A 22,520-nucleotide genomic window follows, 5' to 3' on the forward strand; every position below is an offset into this window, starting at 1 on the left:
ATTTATACAAATCCTGAGGGGATCTCAAGAATGAATGGAGTAATCTTAGGTAGGATAAAGGAAGAGCTAGTTTAAAACACAGGTTGAAACAATGCAAAACATATTTTGGTGGAAAACAAATAGGATAAGAGATACTCCATATACAGTGTGTCTATGGGAGGTTATATGAAATGTGGCAAGCAGATTTTTCTTGCTTTGAAAATATTGAGGATTAGTGAAGAGGAAAAATGTAGAACTGTAGGAGGAAGACAGACAGGAGACTAGGAAAAAAGGTTGTCAGCTAAAGGAGTCAGAGTTGCTGGGAGGAAGAAAGGCTAAGAGAATTCAACACAGCAGAACCTCTGGGGCTGGGGATGATGGCTCAGGAGAATGTTGGGAGGGAGCTCCATAAATGTGAGGGATCAAGGTGTATGACAAACTTACTCTTTTTCTCTTATTAGGAGATGCTGTCCATGCTGGGAGACCAGAGCAACAGCTACAACAATGAAGAATTTCCTGATCTAACTATGTTTCCCTCCTTTTCAGAATAGAACTATTGGGGTGAGGATAAGGAGTGGGGGAGAAAAATCACCATTTGTTTTCAAAATGCAAATCTGTCTGTAAACAGAATAAAAGTTCCTCTCCCTTCCCTTCCCTCACCCCTAATGTGTACCCTCTTTCCCTTACATTTCCTTTGCCTTCCTGCCTCTCTGAGATAACATTTATAGAAGAAATGGAGTGAATCCTCAAGGCTTTGGGGACACTTTGAAAAATTGAGGCTGAGTGAGTTTAAGAATGCCTTTCCTTATGTCTCCTGACCAGAAATTTGTGACGAGATGATTTCTGTGAGGGTCAAGGGGCAGGTTAGAGAACCTGACATCCACTATTTGCCTTGGATACTATGGCATGTTTTTGTAAAGAAATTCTGACTTAAGGTCAGGGAGAGGAGAAATGTCCTCATATTCGAGGACCATGAAACATGGTAGGTATATATGGGGCTTTAGAAAGTGCGCATAGGCTCTTTCTGCTGCCTGTGAGCAGTTCCTCTGGAAAGAGACGCAAGAGTGAGTGAGTGGTGTGTGTGTGTCTGTATGTATATGTATATGTGTGTGTGTGCGCACGCGCATCTGTCTCTGTGTTTGTTTCTTTCTCCCTATTAGGGAGTTATGCAAAATTTGTCCCAGATTTTATCTTTGTCTTTGTCTGTGTTTTTCAAAGAGTCCTAAGGAGTTAATCTTCCAGGTATTTTCCACTTAGTATTGCAGCCAAAGAGTATTTAAATAAATGTCTTTGCTGCACTTGACATCTATGCCCAGCCAATATGCAACTGTAAGCAAATATATAGTCTTCTGTTGATATGGTTGGTCTGTCATTGAAGGTATTTAGTGATGAAGCTGGGTCGTTCCTGCTTTTGGTGCTCTCACCTTGTATGGAAGATCTGCACACATTACAGAAATAGGCTGGCGAGGTAAACACTTTCAGAAACCCTGTACTTGGCCGTAAGGATAATGCTGCATTTTTCTCTCGGAATCACATATGCTGTGTGTTATGTAGAGGTTATTTCTGCATGGAAACTCAACTTCTTGGATTAGCAATCCCAGTGAGACTCCTCACTGCTGGAGTTTTAAACCAAATACCAAGCCTTCTTGCAAAGTAGCCTCTTTCATCCCATACTCCAAGTATCCAGTCTGGGAAGAAACTGAGATTTAGGTCTCTCTGGGCCTGTAGTTCTTTCCTCTTTGCTCCCTCTCCAATCTTGAGATTGGATTTTGCTTTATAGTGCAAGTGTAATAAATCCATGTGATAGATGGGGCCTGGACTCCCATGCTGACAGGGTCACTTAGCAATTAGCTATAGCCATATAAATGCGGATACAGGTTACTACTCTCTTTACCTTCCTCAGGTAACAGTCATGTGTATCAGCCTTTTCTTTTTTTTAATTGGCTCGGGCCAGTATCTTAAGTGCAAGACTGAATTAATAAGGAGACGACATACTAAATGTAGCCATAGGGGACTGAGGAGCACAGATGGCCTTGGAGAGGCTGAGAGAATGTCATTACTGGGTTTCCCTCCCTTTTGTCTCCAGTCTGGTGCCAGGTAATGGAATGGAAAAGGAGACAGTTTATTTTTTTATTCTATGTGCACACATACAGTATACATACGTATTTATATCACAATTTAAGAAACCAAAAAGTTGAGTTTCCAATGAAATCTTTGTTTTTTAATAATCAACTGTTTTTAAATGTGATCAGGACTATAATATTGTACAGTTATAGGGATTTGGGGGAAAGGGAGGGGAGGGAGAAGATGCTCTGGGGGTTTTGTTTCTTCTTTTCCTTCAGGGTTTTATTTTTGATTGTTTTGTTTTTTTCTTCTTGGCCATTTCTGTACTGCTGGCATCTGTGCTGAGCCTTACAGTGGCAAAAATAATGACATGTAGCAAAGATTTTAAAACAAAGTATTTTTTCCTTTTGTAAACTTTCTTGTGTTGTGTGATCTTGATCGCGGCTTTGTTATTCCTTTCCAGCTCCTAAACAACAAACACCCACAATTAGTTGAACTCATAGCTTGAGCTCCAAATATACAAACATAAAGCACAGTGCATCTGTAATTTCAGGAATCAGGAATCATAGGGCTTGGATCACTCAGCCTTCCTTGGTTGTCCTCCTGATCCTGACTCATTCTGAGTAAAATCAGCAGGGACATCTGACCCTGGCATGGGGGTTGAGGGATTGCCCTAGTCCTTGGGAGAGGGGGAGAGTTGGGACTTGAGGCCAGTAGGGCACATCTGGATCCCTTCCCCCAGCATAGCCTCCTCTTCTGGATTAAAAGGAATTTAGGGATGGGGAAATTTAAACTATTCAGGTCTGGACCTGGTTTCCCTCTAGGACCATGTAGTTCATTAGCAAATCTTAAAACCTACAGACATAAACCTGTGTTCTTGAGGGTCTGTGTATGTAATCCAGCTGGAAACTGAATCTAGAGCCTATGTATTATCCTTTCTGTTCAAAGGACCCTCTTTTCCTCTTCCCCCACATCTCTTTATGGAAGAAAATGGAATTTGGGGATGTGGTTTAGGGACTGAACTAGGCTCATGATCTGTCACATGCCTGGATGTTGTGGGAAGCATGTGGAGAAGCTCATATGACTGGACGTGGATTGGGGATTTTAATAACAGGACAGCTAATGTTCATCAGGCATCCCACCATCTGAGAGTTTTAGCAACAAAGAAGTCACATGTGAGTTTGTCAGTGCTTATGGCATTTATTCCAATGCTGTCATAAATAACCAGGAGAACTGTTTTTGGTTACTTTTAGAACTGGTTTCATCTGGATTTTTTGGACATAGCCTTCCTCAGCAAAACCATGTTAGAATGGGAGAGCTTCCTGCCTGGAAGCAAAGACAACTTTTAGCCGACAAGCTTATAAAATATAAACGATTTTGGAGCCTGTGGCTTCCCATACATACTGTTTTCTAGCCTTTTGTGTTTATTCCCTCATCCCTGGTGTAAGGGTCAGACACAAATTCAAAAACTGAGATTTCAAAATTGGAGAACTGGGTATTAATAGGAAAAGGGGAGGAAGAGATGTAATCTCCCAATGTAATAAATAATGTATAATAAGAAGGAATGGGGGAGACCAGGACTGTCCTATTTATCCACCAAAGGGAAGGTAAATCCCAACTTGAGTAATGTTTATTGAGGCCTTTTTTTGGTCAGCCTCAAAGACAGTCATGTGAAACTAAGTACCTAGCAACTCTCCACCCTGGCACACACTGCATATGCACACAGAAACACTGCAAATCCGCTGCCTCCTTTCCTCCTCCCTAACCCCCCTTCTCTCAGCATTTTTATCCCCGCCTCCCTTCCCTATCCAAATTTTCCAGCCAACCGCTGGAGATGACTTCCGCAATCCTGATAGAATAAATCCACCACCCCTAGTCATCCGCCCACATCCACACTTTCCTGCCGAAACGAGCCCAGAGAACAGATCCCCATCAGCAGGTAACGTTTTCAACTTCTTAGATCTTTTTAGCTTCTCATTCCTGCCAGTTCTCCATTTTAGAAGTATTAGGGATATAGTGACTTGGGAATCAAAATGAACTTTGTAGGCTGCGGATGAAAACAGTCATGCCCTTCTTAGGTCATTTCCTGGCCAGAAAAGATCTGTCTGGAAATGGTTAGGATTTCTTCTATGATTTGTATGGATGTGTGCATGGTTAGTGAAAGCAAAGAATGTGGGGAATCCTTTGCCCATCCCTCAGAGAGTGGCTTCTTTATGGAGGGTTTTTTCCCTGCGGACGAGGAGTGGTGCAGGGAGCTGGTAGCTCAGTACTTCCCACTCTGAGGCATCTCGAAGCCCTTAACACTCCAGATATTAAATGTCCTGCTGGACATTGTGCCAGTTTGCAAAGATTACACAAAAAATGGGCTATAGATTAAAAAATTATGCAAGCTGTAAGACTTGCTGCAGACTGTAAATTGTTCTTTAAATGGAGGACAATTAATTCAGCAAGCCACTGCAAGAAGTGAGTGAAGCTAGAGTAAATTTCTGAAAAGCTGTGTATTTAATGATCATAGAACATTGCTTTTCTGTCTTAATATTCTTCTAACTTTGGTTCTGAGGCTTTTTGTCCTATGAGGCAGTCAGAGAGGTTTTTTTGTTGTTGGAAAAGGAAAGGGAAAACCTTCCTGCCCACAGCAGCTGGTTGAGATTAGGACGGTTTCCTGCCTGAGGAGCGAGTGGGCAGAGAAAGGAGGAAGAAATGAATAAGAAGACTGAGGAGACAGTAAACATCTCAAAGAATAGCAAATACTGCCAACTCTTTCCTTGGCCTTTCCTGGCAAGAGCTGGAAAACTGTCAGAATGTAGGCCAGGAAGAGAAGAATGCCTTGAAGAAATGATCGGGAAGCAAAACTTAGCTGGAAATCTCTCCCTTGTGTGTTCTCCAACCCCATTCATCCCACCTTGCGCTCACCTTGTCCATCTCCTCCAAGTCTGCTGGGGACACTGGAAGAGAGAGGTGCTCAGCCCATCCTGATTGTCCATTTTCTACCCCTTTTCCGCTTGTCTGTGCAAGTGTTTGTGTGTGTGTGTGTATGTTGAATCTCCCTATGTCAGAATACTTGGAACCAGATGTATCAGCACCCCATCCAAACCCAGACCCCTCTGACTATGGTCGTTTGCTTTATCATATGTAAATCCCCATCTATTCTTTGTCTACCTTCCTCATAAAGCCTAGTTTTCCTTTGTTTTGTGGTCTTGAGGAAGGGGTTCTTAACTTCAGGTTCGAGATCCCCAGAATTATTGTGTGTGCTTGTGTTTTTCTGGTAAGAGGGACTAGAGTGGGTTGCAAGATTTTGGGAGTCTGACTCCCAAAGGTTAAGAACCACCTGTCTGGGAATATGGCTCCAGCTATTTCCTCATCCAAAGCCAGGCTAAGAACCCCTTGGCAAATGGAAGAGTCTCCCCTAATTATCCCCTTCCCCAGGATGTGGGGGCTCAAGGTTTTGCTGCTGCCCATGGTGAGTTTTGCTCTATACCCTGAGGAGATACTGGACACCCAATGGGAACTGTGGAAGAAGACCTACAGGAAGCAGTATAACAGCAAGGTACCTGGGGACCTGGAGGGAAGTCTGGTGGGAGAGCTGGAACCTGAGACCCCCCAGTCCTGGCTTCCAGGCTCTCTTCTTCAATCCAAATACTTTTACCACTCCAACGAAGCAAACTTGCCTTTGTTATTTAGACCTTAACATATAGTTTTCATTCCTACTCCTCAACTCATCTTCCATCAAGTCCTATCCTTCCTTTTCTTTGTAACTGTTTTATATTTCTCTTTTGGGAAGACGTCTCAGATTAATGCTATTAATCCATAAGCAATTTTTCTATACATCCTTCCAGAGCTTTGCATTCTATTACTTGTATTTGTTTACATATTTTTGCATGCTTTTAATCCCATGGTCAGTTCCCCAACTAGATTGTAAACTCTCTGTAATTGTAAGTTTCATCTTTTCTCCTAAAAACCTGCACAGTATTACATACGTAACTTTGCACACAGGAAACAGTCTATGCCAGTACTGACTGTGCTCTGTTTAGGTGGATGAAATTTCTCGGCGTTTAATTTGGGAAAAAAACCTGAAGCATATTTCCATCCATAATCTTGAGGCCTCTCTTGGTGTCCATACATATGAACTGGCCATGAACCACTTGGGGGACATGGTGAGTTGTGCCTCAGCTCCTGGCTTCCTGCCCTGTTTGCCTTAGTTCTCTGCTTATGCCTGGCCTCTTTCTTCTTTGTCCCAGACCAGTGAAGAGGTGGTTCAGAAGATGACTGGACTCAAAGTACCCCCCTCTCATACTCGCAGTAATGACACCCTCTATATCCCCGACTGGGAAGGCAGAGCCCCAGACTCCATTGATTATCGAAAGAAGGGATATGTTACTCCTGTCAAAAACCAGGTACTCTCTTTTCTACTGGGTATGGGTATGTAAGCTGGCATGATCTCTTCCTTTTTCTGCTTCTTTGCTCTTAAGGTAGGAAGGTACCAGGAAGAGGGGGCAAGGAATTAAGGTACCTCTCCCATGCTGAGAGAATATAGGCTATTCCAATATTTAACTTATCACCTATTTTTGTACATTTAGGTTGTTTCTGGTTTTTCTTTTTTACAAATAGTGTTTCTGTAGGCACTCTTGTGTCTATATTTTTGTGCACGTGTACAAATATTTATGAAAATAAATCCTAAAATTGGAATTGTTAGGTCACAGAGAATCCTTTCCAAAAACGTTTTTACAATCTTACATTCTTACCAGCTTGACAATGTCAGTTTTTCTGCAACCTTAACAATGCTAAACCAGATGAGTGATTGATTTAACATTCATTCAACAAACACACTTTTTCAGAACCTACCAGGTATAGTGCTAGGCAGTAGAGATTCAAGATGACTAAGACATAACCTGTGTCCTCAAGAAACCCGCAATCTTAAAAAACAGAACAAGAAAGAAAAGTTTATAATCTAGCCGAACAAACAATAATACTAGCTAACACTTTTTGAGAGATTATTGTGTGTCAGAAACATATAAATCCTTTGCATGAATTAACTTTTTTAATCCTCATAATCCCATTAAGGGTATTGTTATTATCCACAGTTAAGGAAACTGAGGCACAGAGAGGTTTAGTGACTTACCAAAAGTCACACGTCTAGTGGTTTGCAAAGCTAGTTGTCTGCATGGCTTTACTACAGCTAATGGTAACAATAGTAACAATAGTTATCAATAGCAACAGTAGCAATAGAACAACAAATGTTAAATGAAAGGAAACAGGAAGGCTTTGCAGCAAACGGGACATGCATGCTGGAATTTATAAAATGTATGGACGTTCATCAGGCAGGTACAGGGAAGAAACAAAAAGTGTGAACAGCAATGACTGATAGTTTCTCTGTTATACCTCTAAGGGTCAGTGTGGTTCCTGTTGGGCTTTTAGCTCTGTGGGTGCCCTGGAGGGTCAGCTCAAGAAGAAAACTGGCAAACTCTTAAATCTGAGTCCCCAGAACCTGGTGGATTGCGTATCTGAGAATGATGGCTGCGGAGGGGGCTACATGACAAATGCCTTCCAGTATGTGCAGAAGAACCGGGGCATTGACTCTGAAGATGCCTACCCATATGTGGGACAGGTGAGACTGTCCCATACGGTTATACAGCTGTGATGGCTCGTCCTTTCCCAGCATGATATTTTGTACTGGAAACAATTCCAGAAATCTCGTTTTCTGTTCCCTGTCTTCCTTTCTTGATGGGACAATTTCCCATAGAAGGCCAAGAACATTCACACAATCTGGGAGAATTTGGGGAGTTTAGACTACCACAGCTCCTATCTACCTCTCTGACCTGGAGGAAAAACAGAGGACAGGTTATCCCATGGATCTCCGAGTAGGTCTCTATAACCCTCAGCTCAGCTCCTCCCATCACAAATCCTCAAACCCACCATGCTAATTTCATGAGTCATGTGGCTTTATTTTGTATGATCTCTGTCGGTTTTGGGAATGTTTAAGCAAGTTATGTAAGTTAACACGCTAACATGTATAAAATGAGTGAAAAAACAAGTTGCTTTATATTTACTGTAATTTTAGAGATCAACTCACTTCCTCCTACAAGATCCTTTAGTAATAGGAAGGAGATCTGGGGCTTTTTATATAGCTGGGTTGATAGATAATATAATATGGAGCCTTTGCCACAGAGGCCTTTGCAGCAGGGATAACAAGTTTGAGTAATAAAAATAATGGCTACTGTGTGCTAAGCTATGTGCTTAGTGCATTTTCTCACTTAATCCTCATAACAGCCCTATAAGGTAGACTTACCCTCACTTTATCGGTGAGGAAATTGATACTTAAGGAGGTAAAACAGCAGACTCGAATTCATACCGCTAGATATGTAGCAGACTTAAGATTTATCTACCAGATCTGTTTGTCTACTATAAATATTCCCAGGCATATCTTCTATGCATATGTGCAAGAGTTTCTTTACTAGAATATAAACAATACCTTGGAACAGAATTGTCTGCATCTTAGAGTACGTGCATCTTCAACTTCACTAGCTAATGTCAAATTGTTTACCAAAGCATTTGGAAAAATTTATATTTCTACGTGCAGAGTATAAGAAATCCCATTGATTCATACCTTCATCAGTATGTTTATCTGGCCATCTACATTTCTTCTTCAGTGAATTGACTATTTATATCTTTTGCCTATTTTTTTTTTTTTTAAAGATTTTATTTTTTCCTTTTTCTCCCCAAAGCCCCCCGGTACATAGTTGTGTATTCTTCGTTGTGGGTCCTTCTAGTTGTGGCATGTGGGACGCTGCCTCAGCGTGGTCTGATGAGCAGTACCATGTCCGCGCCCAGGATTCGAACTAACGAAACACTGGGCCGCCTGCAGCGGAGCGCCCGAACTTAACCACTCGGCCACGGGGCCATCCCCTATCTTTTGCCTATTTTTAATTAGATTGTTTTTCTCTTTCTTACTGATTTTTAGGAATCTTAAAAAGATATTTGGATACTAATACAATGTGTGTTGTAGATTGGTATTTGTCTTTTCACTCTCTTTATGATGTCTTCCAATCCAGAAAAATTCTTAATTTTAGTGTAGTAAAATTATTAATCTTTTCCTTTGAAATTTGTGTGCTTAAAAAAGTCCAGTAGCCATCAATTTTATTTATTCATGTTGAGTCATCTGAAATGATGTCTGGCTGAAATAAAATGCTCATTAACGTAAATGATTGAACAAATCCATTTCACTTGATCCTCAACAACCTACATAGTAAAGTCACTTCAACACATCCTCATGACATTGGCCACATCGAAACAGTACTTTATTTTTGTAAATTTCATCCCATTATTACTCCATGTTAGAGTGTTTTAGTGGTGACATATACAAGGCAGAGAAATTAGACGTTAAACCTGGAAAAAAATTTCTTTAATCCACATACAATTTTCAGAACTACTTTGTCCCGAGTCGATATTTGAACTCTGGGGCTGCTACTATAAGGTACAGCATACTAAAGCTGCCCTAACAGATTAGCTTTTTAGTATATATATTGTTTTCCTCCCCAAAGCCTCAGTGCATGGTTGTATATGCTAGTTATAAGTCCTTTTAGTTCTTCTATGTGAGCCGCCACCACAGCATGGCAACTGACAGATGGGTGGTATGGTTCTGCGACTGGGAAATGAGCCTGGGCCACTCAAGTGTTGAGAGCACCAAATTTTAACCACTAGACTCTCAGGGCTGGCTCACAGATTAACTTTTTAATTCTAAATACATCAGGCTAATTAGTGAGATAACCTAAACATGGCAAAATTTTCTTTTGAAAAGTCAAATATTCTTTTGGCAACTTTTTATTGTCACTTGATATCAAAAAATTAAATGAATCCTGACAGTATATACAAAAAACAGATTTATTTTTATAATATTTTCCATATTGATTAATTCAGACAGCCAATTTAAAGATTTGTGCAACTATATTAAAGAAAAATAAATACTATCAGAACTCATAGTTGATCACTCATCCACAGCTTGCATCATTTATTCAGTACTATATTAACCAGTTTGTTGAGAGAGAGTTTAACTAATACTCAGAGACTCTGAGTAATTTAAACAAAAATTACATAATATTTTAAACCCCATTTTGGAATAGGAGCATTTGACTTCTAATTTCTGTTCTTCTGCCCCCTCAAATGATCTCTTCAGCATTTTAGAGCAATGTGGAATGATTTTGCTCTCATAATCAATTGAAATGAAGAATTAGCTATATAAGATACGTGTTCCATTTTTAACATTCTGAATCTTGGGCAACTATTCTCTTCTAGCTACTTTACAGGGTTTTTTTGTTTTTTGTTTTCTCTTCTCCCCAGAGCCCCCAGCACATAGTTGTATGTTCTAGTTGTAGGTCCTTCTGTGTGTGCTATATGAGATACCGCCTCAGCATGGCCTGACAAGCAGTGCCATGTCTGCACCCAGGATTCTAACCGGCGAAACCCCAGGCTGCCAAAGCGAAGCACAAGAACTTAACCACTCGGCCACAGGGCCGGCCCCTCTACTTTACAGTTTTTAAAAACTCTATTGTCCAAAACTGAAAGAACCTCTCTTCTCACAGGAACATGTGAATGAATGGAGGGAGGTAAAGACAAAATTTAAAAAAGAAGAAATCTGGTAGGTCAGCAGCCAGATAATAATAGTAATTTAAGTTCGTTCCAGACATAATGCAGGTTATTCTGACTTTAAAGCATGACATCCTTCTGAATCCATTCCCAGGATAATTTATTTTGCTTGTAGATCTGTGCGATTTTTGGCACTAGGAGGCAGCAAGGGTTTGGATCATATGGCAGAGAAGAAAGGAATCTTGAGAAATTATTAAGACAAGAGACTACTGTAATCTTAGAATATTATGTCAAATGCTGCCATTATAATATTTAGATAATGTATTCTTGTAGATGCAACTTTAGGGTTTTGAAAGGGTAGTCTGTTGAGAAAATTAATTGCCAAAAAGAATAGACCACCCTGCCATGGGTTGCCATTAGATTCCATAAATGTGGCTTCCCAATGAACATATCATTGTTAACTATACCTGCAAAACATAGTGCTAGAACTTCACCAGCTAAATTGCTAAGTTCTGTATTAATTTCTTTTAGCATCATGTTATGTGCTTTTACCCCTGTCTCTCATGAGAGCCCAAGGGTCCAGCCAAAACTCTTTGCCTCACACTGGCTCCTCTGATACATGTGCATAGGGCCCAGTTCCTCCTCCAGCTGAGCCTTTGCCTTGGCCTCCTCCCCACAGCAGCTGGTGCCTCCCTGCCCTCTGAGGCTCACACATACTACATGGCCAGAAGATGATTTGTGCTTTAAAAAAAATCTTATTTCAGGGGCCAGCCCCGTGGCTGAGTGCTTAGGTTTGAGTGCTTCTGCTTCAGTGACCCAGGGTTTCGCTGGTTTGGATCCTGGGTGCAGACCTGCCACCACTCATCAAGCCATGCTGAGATGGCATCCCACATGCCACAGCCATCAGAACCTACGACTGGAGTATGCAGCTGTGTACTGTGGGACTTTGGGGAGAGGAAGAAGAGAGAAAAAAAAAAAAGATTGGCCACAGATGTTAGCTTAGGTGCCAATCTTTGAAAAAAGTAAAAAAATAAGTAAAATCTTATTTCAGAAATCTTTCTCTACCTTGAGGTAATAAAAATATTCTCTCTCTCTCTTTTAGGTTTTATAGTGTTTCCTGTCATATTTATGCTTTAAAATCCCCTGGAGATTATTTTTGTTTATAGAGCAAAGTATCCATTTTTCATATTCTTTTTGTAGTTGTCTAAATGGTGAGGCGAGAATAGACCCTCTCGAGAGACCCTACTGTGCTGCCCCTGTTAGTTCACTCTCATCACTCAAAACATTGGTAGCATTTCCTACTCACCAATTCACTGCCTGTTGCTTTGTCCTAGTCCTATTTCAACTTTGTTTTTTCCAGGATGAAAGTTGTATGTACAATCCAACAGGCAAGGCAGCTAAGTGCAGAGGGTACAGAGAGATCCCTCAGGGGAACGAGAAAGCCCTGAAGAGGGCAGTGGCCCGAGTGGGACCTGTCTCTGTGGCCATTGATGCAAGCCTGACCTCCTTCCAGTTTTACAGCAGAGGTAAGGGGCTCTTCCTGTAGAGCACGGTCAGCTGTCTCTCAGGACGTGGGCTTGGCAGCTTCTCCAAGGGCACTGAGCATTTCCAGTACTTAGTTTCCATATTCGGACTGTCTGCCAGAGAGAAATTAGCAGCTGCCACAGTGCAGACATCTCTGTCGTAAACCCTCCTGACTGGGACAGGATTCTAGAGGGTCTCCTAGACTGGGAGATCCCACAGGGAGACCCTTGGATTGCAGAAAGTTTCACCTTTGACAGTTTGTTTCCTAGGTGTGTATTATGATGAAAACTGCAATAGTGATAATCTGAACCATGCGGTTTTGGCAGTGGGCTATGGGATCCAGAAGGGAAACAAGCACTGGATAATTAAAAACAGGTAATTATGGGAACACTACTTTTATCATTCAATCACCCTCTTAACACTCAGCCTCAACTCCACTTCCTTTCTCTCTCTCAAATCAAGAGAAAGTTGTCTCAGACTTTTCCATTCTACCTTCCCAATCAGAGGCTATTAATTGTGACATTTAATGGCCAGACAACAGTACTCAAAGTATGTGTTGGGCAGCTGCTTCATGTGCAAGGTGCTTAGTCATGTACACAAACAAATGAGCAGGATGTCTGCCTTCAGTGATCTCATAGTCCCTAAGAAGGACAACCTAACTAACCAGAACGTAAAATAGCACCAAGAACCAGCAGGAGCTTTGGAATTATATATTTTTTCTTTCTTTTTTCTCTATTGTGATCAGTTCCTTAGGGAGGTTTCCATCCTCATCTGTCTACGAGCAGTGGCAACCAATGTAAAGTTTTAATATCCCTTTGTGCAGCTCTTTGCCCTTCCAGATACTCTTAGGATAGACATATATAAGAACTCGCCAAAGATTTTGAAATCTGTAAAGAGAAATGCTTTTTAGAAAAGAGAGATGAACAACAACAAAAAATTAGTGTCTCCCTCCCTATTATTGGAAGAAGTATGGGGCCGGCCCCGTGGCGGAGTGGTTGAGTTCAGGTGCTGTGCTTCAGCGGCCCAGGGTTTTGCCAGTTCGAATCCCGGGCACAGACATGGCACTGCTCATCAAGCCATGCTGAGGCAGCGTCCCACATGCCAAAACTAGAGGAACCCACAAGTAAAAAAACACAGCTATGTACCCGGGGTGCTTTGGGAGAAATAGGAAAAATAAAATCTTTAAAAATAAATAAATAAATAAAATAAAATAAGTAATAAATAAAAATAAATTTAAAAACTACAGGGTACCTTGGTTCCCCATTTCTCGTTAGCCCCTTGTGACTTCAGGAGGTCAGATGTATGAGAATTATGCTTTTCCTTTCCTCGTTGGTCAACACCAGCCTAGCAGCAGCACTGATTAAATTTTCTGTCCTTGGTGCGCTCCAAGGAGCAGGAGCCCTAGACTCCGGAGAGTTCACAGGCCATTGCAGTGATGTGACCAAGTTGGGCTGCTGCCTAGAGGGCTGGAAGGACAGAATGTGAGGCTGGGAGTTGCTTCAAATCTGAAGCAACTTTTTATATCACAGTTCCAACTAAGGGTGAATGTGAGCACCTTTCTGTGAAGGTGTTCCTTCTCCCACAGATTCTGTCCTGTGTTCTCCTTTTCTCGACTCCCAGCCCCAAGCACTTACCCTCTCCTTTCTTGGTCAGGTGCCAAGGCTGGAGGCTGCATCTGAGAGAGCTGGGAGGAATAAGGGGCACACCCAGGCAGGATCAGGATCATTGCAGACCCCTGGAGAAGGGAACAGGGGTAGAGTACAGGTCTTAAGTAAAATGTATTGGGTAATGGGAGAATTTACTGGTTCAGAAAAAGGAAGCTCATTAAAACAATTTAGGAAGATACATAGACCAATCTCCCCTCTCTCTCTCTCTCTTTCTCTGTCAGTCTTTCCCTCCCTCCCTGTCTCTCTCTCTCTCTAGTCTTCCATTTCCACTTGTTTCCTTAGCAGTCTCATCCATTCTCATAGCTTCATTCATCTCTCCTATGGGGTATACTCCCAAACCAAGATCACCAGCTTCAGCCCCTCTTGCCTCTTTCTTATGCTCTAGACTCACATTTTCCAGATTACTGTTCCTAAAACACAGATTGGATCATATCACTCTCCCAGTCAGAAACCTTTGCTGTCTCCTCCACTATAATGGGTCACAGAGTCAAACTCCTTAGCCTGGCGGTAAAGATAATTCAAAGTGATCTCGATATACCTTTCCAGACGTATCTCCTACTACACTCTGTCAGGCACCCTATTTTTCAGCCACGTGATCTTAACACACGCCCCATGCTTTCCTGCCTCTATTACTCATTTCACACTCCTCCACTAGCATTCCATTTCCATAGATCCAGATTCTATTCAGCCTTTGGCCTCAACTCAAATGCCGCCTCTTACATTCAGCCTTCTGTGATCCCTTTAATCAGCCGCAATCTTTCCTACCTTTGAGACCTATGTCATTATGCCTTCTCTCCATTTCTTGACTTGGAACTCTTTAAAGGTAAAAACTGTCTTATTCATTTTTGTATACCATCAGCACCTAGCACAATACTCTGTAAAGTGTTTTAATGAATAAATAAACTGGGAGTACTAAGTATTTTCCTTGATTGGTCCTACAGCTGGGGAGAAAACTGGGGAAACAAAGGCTATATCCTCATGGCTCGGAATAAGAACAACGCTTGTGGCATTGCCAACATGGCCAGCTTCCCCAAGATGTGACTTCAGCCAGCCAACCCCGTCCTGCTCTCCCATTCCTTCCACGATGGTGCAAGTGCTGATGTACTTTGGAAGGGAGTTGGTGTGCCTTTCTTGAAGCAGATGTTGTGATACAGAGATTGTCCATTCCGTTTCCCCATTTGTTTGTGCTTCAAGTGACACTCTTACTACTTTCCTTCTCTCCACCCAAGGCCTTTATTTTTCACTGTGACCACAGTAGGAATTTCCCTAACAGGTGTGCTTTCTCAGGCTAAGAGATGTGACCAGAGCCTGCCCTGACTGTGTTGTCCTGGGGCTGATTCTATGCAAAGAGTTAGAGGCTAGAGATCTTCAGATAGGCTAGATTCTCCTTCACAGCGACTAGTTAGCTTTAACCATTCTAGAGGACTAAGGTGTCCCGACTTCTCAGTCTCCAAGTTCACTTCTTCTATATCCTCAAGATAGAAATTTCTATGTTTTTCACCCCAATTCATAAATCTATTCATAAATCTTTGGTACAAGTTTACATGATATAAGAAATGTGTTTTATTTTTCCTTCTTTGCATTTTTAAAGTAAACCAAGTATTTATCTCATGTCTATAATTTAATAAATAGCTATATAGTAAGCATTCATTTTGTGTCAGATATTGTGCTAGGTGCTGGAGACAGAAAGATGAATAATGCATATTCCTTATATGTGATGTGCTTACAGTTTGTTTGGAGAGACTGTCACATAAACACTTCATCCCTAATTCATTTATTTGTTCATTCCTACCACCAACATTTATTAAGTGCTTAACTGTACTAAGAACTATACTAAATTTCAGGAATTAAATGGATACAAGGAGACTTCAATATTTAATTCTATCTGTAGGGGGACCAGATTAAGTGACACATGAACCTGGGTCTTGAGAAATATCTTAAGGACCTTTCTGAGGTTCTAGAACCTTAACTTTTGCTGTCAGCAAAAGAGGAAATCAAAACTCTTTATAATGGTTTCCAAGAAGTATTAATTCTAAAGAACTTGGCTGTTGGAACCGGCCTGGTGGCGCAGTGATTAAGTTCACACATTCTGCTTTGGCGGCCCAGGGTTTGCTAGTTCGGATCCCGGTTGCGGACATGGCACTGCTTGGCACGCCATGCTGTGGTAGGCGTCCCACATATAAAGTAGAGGAAGATGGGCATGGATGTTAGCTCAGGGCCAGTCTTCCTCAGCAAAAAAAAAAAAAAAAAAGAAAAGAACTTAGCTGTCTAATAATAAATCAGCACAACTGGTTTTGCCATTTTTTCACAAAATGTTTATTGAGCACCTATTATTACCACTTGGAAGAGTTCACATTTATTAAATGCTTACCGTATGTCAGGCACTATTTTATTTCGTTCTATGCAAAAATTACTTATTTTGTGAGTAAATCTTTATTAACATGTGGTAAGTAGTGTATTTAAGGCTAAGAGGACGAAACAAATTAGTAAGACATGGCCCTGACTTCAGGAATGTAATAGACTAGTAACAGACATATAAACAACTAATAATACCAACCATAATGAAATAAATACTAATTATGCAAGCTCAGGAAAGAGTCATTAATTCCTAATGGGATTTTAGATGAGGCTTCATTGAGAACAGAACTTTGAAAGATCTGAATGGGCAGAGAAGATGGGGTGGTTTGTGGGGTGAGAAGAGAGAGAGCTGAAGGTTCTGGATGAACAAAGACATGCAGAGAGCTGTGTGTGTGAATGGTTGAGGGCCGAGGTGGCTCAAGGTTAGAGTGCAAAGGCATACATGGTAGAGCTGAGGTGAGAAAAGCAGGTTGAGGTGAATCCTGGAGAACCTTCAATGCTTCCCATGTCTCAAGAAGTTCCTACTTTATTTTATAGACACACAGCTATATTAGTAGGCATCAAATATTTTTGAGCAGGAGAGAGGCACGATCAAATCTATATTTTAGCAGTATTCCTCTGGCAGTGGTGTAAAGAACAAATAACAGATGAAAAACGAAATGGAGATGCAAGAAATTGGAGGGAAGTTAACATTTAAGAGACACTGCACATACTCTCTGTCTTTTCAAAGAAAGAATACTTCACAGAAGAATGACTCCTGAATTTTTTGAAGCTTAAGTCTGAGTTTGGCAGATGGGCTAGGTGAAAAACATTATTCCAGACCCAAAGAATAGCATGTTCAAATGTGTAGGAATGAGAGAGCATCCTCAGCAATCTGCAAATAGTTTTTGTTGAGCTTTGAAAGGATCAAAGACAAGCTTGAGAGATGGCTGACACCCCAGTAAGGAAATCTACACAGCTCTATTATTTTGATCTGGAATTTTTTTCCATCTGCCTAAAGAACATCCTTTAGAATTTCCTTTTCTATGGATATGTCGGCAACAAATTTACTCCATTCCTGTATGTATTTGGGGTTATTTCTAGATTTTCTATTCTGGTACATTAATATATATATCTATACTTGACTAGTATTACACATTTATAATGTGTTTTAATATCTAATAAGGTTATTCTCCTTTTTTAGAATTTTTTCTGAATATTCTTGGTTTTTATTTTTTCCATACGATCTTTACAATCAGCTCATCAAGTTATCAAAACTCCTGCTGGCAGTTTTATTTGGATCACATTAAATTTATATCTTAATTCGGGAAAACTGATCTCTTCATACTATTGAATCTTCCTATCTAAGAATAACAAGTCTCTTTAGATTTTTTCAAGTATTCTTTTGTGCCCTTCCTATAGATATTTCTCATTTCTTGCTAACCTGTTTTCTAGGAAGATTATCTTTATTATTGTTTTTCAGTTTAAATGGGGTCTTTTCCAATATAATTTCTAATTAGATGTATATTTGAAAGCTATTCATTTCTGTTATATTAGTTTTTGTACTCAGCTACCTTTGAATTCTTTTTGTTTATATGTTTTTAGTTGATTCTCTTGGGCTTTTTTTAGTACATAAGTGTATCATCCATAGAGGTAAATTTTACCCCTTTCTTTCTAATTTTTACCTGTAATTTCTTTCTTATCTCTTTGTATTAGATAATATCTCCAAAATGATGCTAAGCAATAAAGATCATAGATCCTGACCTAGAAACGTGATTATTTTCATAGACGCGTGAAATTCCCCTGTAAAGATTTGCATAATTTATTTAACTAAACCATAATAGGTGAACATTTATATTATTTCCAGTGTCCTCAGTTACAAATACTGCAATTAATGACTGGCATTTTAACACAAAGAAGTTTTAAAATTATCATACAATCAAATCTGTCATATAATTTTTCTTTCATAATAACAATATTAGCTAACATTTATTGAGCTTTACTATGCAGCCCATGCCATGTTAAATGTTTTACACACAGTACCCTTATTATTGCCATTTTACAGATTGCAAATAGCTTGCCCAAGGTTACCTAGCTAGTAACTGGCTGAGTCAGAATACAGACCCAGGTTTTTTGTTTTCGTTTTTGTTTGCGTAGAAGATTAGCCCTGAGCTAACATCCATGCCCATCTTCCTCTACTTTATATGTGGGACGCGTGCCACAGCATGGCTTGATAACCGGTGTGTATGTCTGCACCCGGGATCCAAACTGGCGAACCCTGGGCTGCCGAAACAGAGTCTGCGAACTCAATCACTACGCCACTGGGCCAGCCCCAAATCCTTTTTGTTTTTATCTTCTTTTATAGATTTTATTATTATTCTTTTTAACTTTATTTTATGGAACATTTTAAACATATACAAAAGGAGAGAGAAAGTAATAGAGTGAAGCTCCATGTACTCATCATCCAGCTTCAACAATTGTCAACATTTTCCAATCTTGTTTCATTTATCTTTCCTCATCTTTTAAAAAGTATTTTAAAGCAAATCCCAGATATCATTTTACTCATAAATACTTCATTATATATCTCTGAGTGAGGAATTTTTTTAATACAACCACTATGCCATTAGCGCACCTAACAAAATTAATAATTGTTTCCGAGCATCATTTAATATTTAGAACATTTTAAAATTTCCTCATTTAAAGTTGTCTTTTAACTTTTATTTTACTCAAATTAGTGTCCAAACAGATTTTCAAATTGCATTTGGTTGTTATTAAGTCTACTGGATTCCTTGACAGTCATTTTCTGTACCTGCACTCTCCCCAAACACGCATACATTTTTTTCCTTGTAATTGATTTCATGGAGAAGCCAGGTCATTTGTCCAGTAGAATGTCTCATATTATGGAGCTGGCTGATTACTTGCTCCTTCTGAATTCAAGGTTCCAGAGCTCTTAGCTACTACAGTATACTCTGTTTCTCACAATCCTTCACAGATGTTGTGAGGAGGAAATGAAAACTTACAAGTGACAGCTCATTAAACTTTTAGTGGCACAGGTATTGCAGAAATCCTGGGCAATTTTATTCTTTTACAGTACATATCCTTCTAGCTAAACTTTCAGGCTCTTCTGCTCTTGGAAAGCCTTTATGAGTCATTGACAGGTTTCATAATACTTATAAGCTGAATTTGTCCAAGGATTTCGGGAATCTAGTTCTTCACCTCTGGTCATATATTGCCTAAAGGCTTGCTTTCCTGAGACTCTATGTGTAGATTTAACAGGGTAAGGATGCTATGCTTCTGCAGATGACAAGATCTTATATACAGAAAATTCTAAGGAATTAACTGAAAACCTATTAGAACTAATAAATGAGCTCAGCAAAGTTGCAGGGCACAAGATCAATATACAAAAGTCAACTACATTTCTATACAGTAGCAGTGAACAAACTAAAAAGGAAATTAAAACAATTCCATTTACAATAGCATCAAAAAGAATAAAATACTCAGGAACAAATTTAACTAAAGTGTAACAAACTTCCAGTTATAAAATAAATGTCATGATGAGATAACATACAGCATGGAAACTATAGTTAATAATACTGTATTGCATATTTGAAAGTTGCTAAAAGTAGATCTTAAAAGTTCTCATCACAAGAAAAAAATTTTGTAACTATGTAGGGTGATGGACGTTAATTAGACTTATTGTGGTGATCGCAATTCACAATGCAGTCATGCATTGCTCAATGACAAATATGTTCTGAGAAATGCATCATTAGGCGATTTTGTCATGGTGTGAACATCATAGAGTGTACTTACACAAACCTAGATGATACACATAGGCTATATGGTACTAATGTTATGGAACCACCATAATATATGTGGTCTGTTGTTGACTGAAACATCATTATGCGGTGCATGACCGTATATACAAATATTTAATCATATTGTACACCTGAAACTAATATAATGTTGTATGTGAATTAGACCTCAATAAAAAAATAAAAGAAAAAACAAAGAAGTGCAAAACTTATACTCTGAAAACTGCAAAACATTGTTGAAAGAAAGTCAGAAGACTTAAATAAATGGCAAGACATCCCATGTTCATGGATTGGAAGATATAATATCATTAAGATGGCAATACACCCCAAATTGATCTATGGATTTAAAAAATCCCTATCAAAATCCCAGCTGGCTTCTTTGTAGAAATTGACAAGCTGACCCTAAAATTCATATGGACATTCAAGGGACCCAGAATAGCCAAAACAATCTTTAAAAAGAATAAAGTTAGGGGCCAGCCCCGAGGCTGAGTGGTTAAGTTCGCGTGCTCCACTTCGGTGGCCCAGGGTTTTGCTGGTTCAGATCCTGGGCGTGGACATGGCATCGCTCATCAAGCCTTGCTGAGGTGGTGTCCCACATGCCACAACTAGAAGGACCCACAACTAAAAATATACAACTATGTACCAGGGGCTTTGGGGAGAAAAATGAAAAATTAAATAAATAAAAAGAATAAAGTTAGAAGACTCACACTTCCCAATTTCAAAAGTTACTACAAACCAATAGTAATCAAGACAGTGTTATTACTGGCATAAAGATAGGCATATAGGTCAATGGAATAGAATTAAACATATAGAAATAAACTCTTTCATTTATGTTCAATTGAGTTTTATCAAGGTTGCCAAGACAATTCAACAGGGGAAAGAATAGTCTTTTCAACAAATGCTGCTGGAACAACTGGAGAACCACACTTAAAAAATGAAGTTGGAATGCTACCTCACACCATATGCAGAAATTAATTCAAAATGGTTTGAAAAGCTAATGTAAGAGCTAAAACTATGAACTCTTGGAAACATAGGAATAAATCTTCCAGATCTTGTCTTAGACATGACACCACAAGTACAAGCAACAAAATAAAAAGTAAATTGGACTTCATCAAAATTAAAAACTTTTGTGCATCAAAGTGTTACTCAATAGAGTGAGAAGACAACCCACAGAATGGGAGAAAACGTCTGCAAATCATATATCTGATAAGGAGTTAACATCCAGAATACATAAAGAACTCCTACAACTCAACAACAGCAAAGAACCCAATGTAAAAATGGGCAAAGGATTTGAATAGACATTTCTCCAAAGAAGATATATAAATGGTCAATAAACATATGAAAATATGTTCATCACTAGTCTTTAGGGAAATGCAAATCAAAGCCACAATGAAATATCACTTCACACCCATTAGGATGTATATTACAAAAAAGTAGAAAATAACCAGTGTGGCAAGGATGTGGAGAAATTGGAACGTTGGTACATTGCTGGTGGGAATACAAAATGGTGCAACTGTTGTGTAAAACAGTTTGATGGTTCCTCAGAAAGTTAAACATAGAATTACCATATGATCTAGGGATTGCATTCCTAGGTATGTATCCAAAAGAACTGAAAACAGGGACTCAAATGGATACTTGTACACCGATGTTCTTAGCAGCATTATTCACAACAGCCACAAGGTAGAAGTAACACAGGTGTCCATCAACAGATGAATGGACAAGCAAAATATGGTATATACATGCAATGGAATATTATTCAGCCTTTAAAAAGAATAAAATATTGATACATACTACAACGTGGAGGAACACTGGAAACATGATAAGTGAAATAAGCCAGACTCAAAAGGACAAATGATTCCACTTATATGAGGCATTTAAAATAGGCAAATTCATAGATACAGAAAGTAGAATATTACCAAATGCTGAGGAGTTATTTCTTAACGGGTACAAGATTTCTGTTTGGAATGATGAAAAGGTTCTAAGCGGGGGAGGTTATGAGTGTGTGGGGGCAAGGAATATATTGGAACTCTGTACTTTCAGTTCAATTTTGCTGTGAACCTAAAACAGCTCTAAAAAATAAAGTCTGTTAGAAACAAAAAAGTTCTGAAAATAGATGTGGCGATGGTTGTACTTAATGCCACTGAATTGTATATTTAAAAATGGTTGAAAGGGTAAATTTTGTTATGTATATTTTAGCGTAATTTTTAAAAAAAAGAATCAAAAAGAGTTCTAGTGACTATTTAAAGCTTTATTATCCAGCCATGTAATTTTGAATTAAACATTGCTCAGTCACTGTTTTTTTGTTATTCCTGTCTTCTCTGCTTCTCTTACAGTCCATATTAGCAAATTCTGTCCCTCTGTCTTCCACACACGATATGAATCTGCCACTTCTTTACCTCTACCACATCTCTCCGCCCCCGCCCCCAGTGTAAGTCCCCATCGTTTCTCCCCTGGACTTCTCTGGAGCCCTCTAACTTCCCTGCCTCAATGCTACGCTCTGCTTTACTGTAGCCCACACTATAGTCTATTCTCTGTACAACAGACCACATCACTCCTC

The 22,520-nt window shown here is 39.5% G+C and overlaps 2 protein-coding genes and 1 long non-coding RNA gene across 11 annotated transcripts in view; 2 read left to right on the forward strand and 1 right to left on the reverse strand.

The window, feature by feature from the left end:
* Positions 1–2,457, forward strand: part of ARNT (aryl hydrocarbon receptor nuclear translocator) — a 62,932-nt gene extending 60,475 nt beyond the window's left edge. For all 8 annotated transcript variants that reach the window (XM_070268307.1, XM_023641234.2, XM_070268308.1 and 5 more), the window contains one exon: positions 441–2,457. In XM_070268307.1, coding sequence (XP_070124408.1) covers positions 441–530 — 90 coding nt within the window. In that variant the 3' untranslated portion in view covers positions 531–2,457. The remainder of the gene's footprint in view (positions 1–440) is intronic.
* On the reverse strand, positions 2,096–21,929 carry LOC111773529 (uncharacterized). Its single transcript, XR_002808086.2, has 4 exons — positions 21,880–21,929; positions 13,782–13,882; positions 6,886–6,956; positions 2,096–2,509 (listed from the first exon to the last, which is right to left on the reverse strand). It is a non-coding gene; the product is annotated as an uncharacterized lncRNA (long non-coding RNA).
* CTSK (cathepsin K) lies at positions 3,842–17,914 on the forward strand. Of its 2 annotated transcripts, XM_001490599.4 has the most exons (8): positions 3,842–3,982; positions 5,470–5,590; positions 6,075–6,197; positions 6,282–6,437; positions 7,430–7,648; positions 11,984–12,149; positions 12,417–12,522; positions 14,756–17,914. In XM_001490599.4, the coding sequence occupies exons 2-8, from the start codon at positions 5,471–5,473 to the stop codon at positions 14,853–14,855; spliced, it is 990 nt and encodes a 329-aa protein (XP_001490649.1). In that variant the 5' UTR covers positions 3,842–3,982; position 5,470; the 3' UTR covers positions 14,856–17,914. The 2 variants fall into 2 exon arrangements, with proteins under 2 accessions (XP_001490649.1, XP_005610221.1); XM_005610164.4 differs by lacking the exon at positions 3,842–3,982 and having other exon boundaries at positions 5,250–5,590.
* Positions 21,930–22,520: the final 591 nt, after the last annotated feature.

Source organism: Equus caballus, chromosome 5, assembly GCF_041296265.1.
Source record: "Equus caballus isolate H_3958 breed thoroughbred chromosome 5, TB-T2T, whole genome shotgun sequence".
Classification (NCBI taxonomy): Eukaryota; Metazoa; Chordata; class Mammalia; order Perissodactyla; family Equidae; genus Equus; species Equus caballus.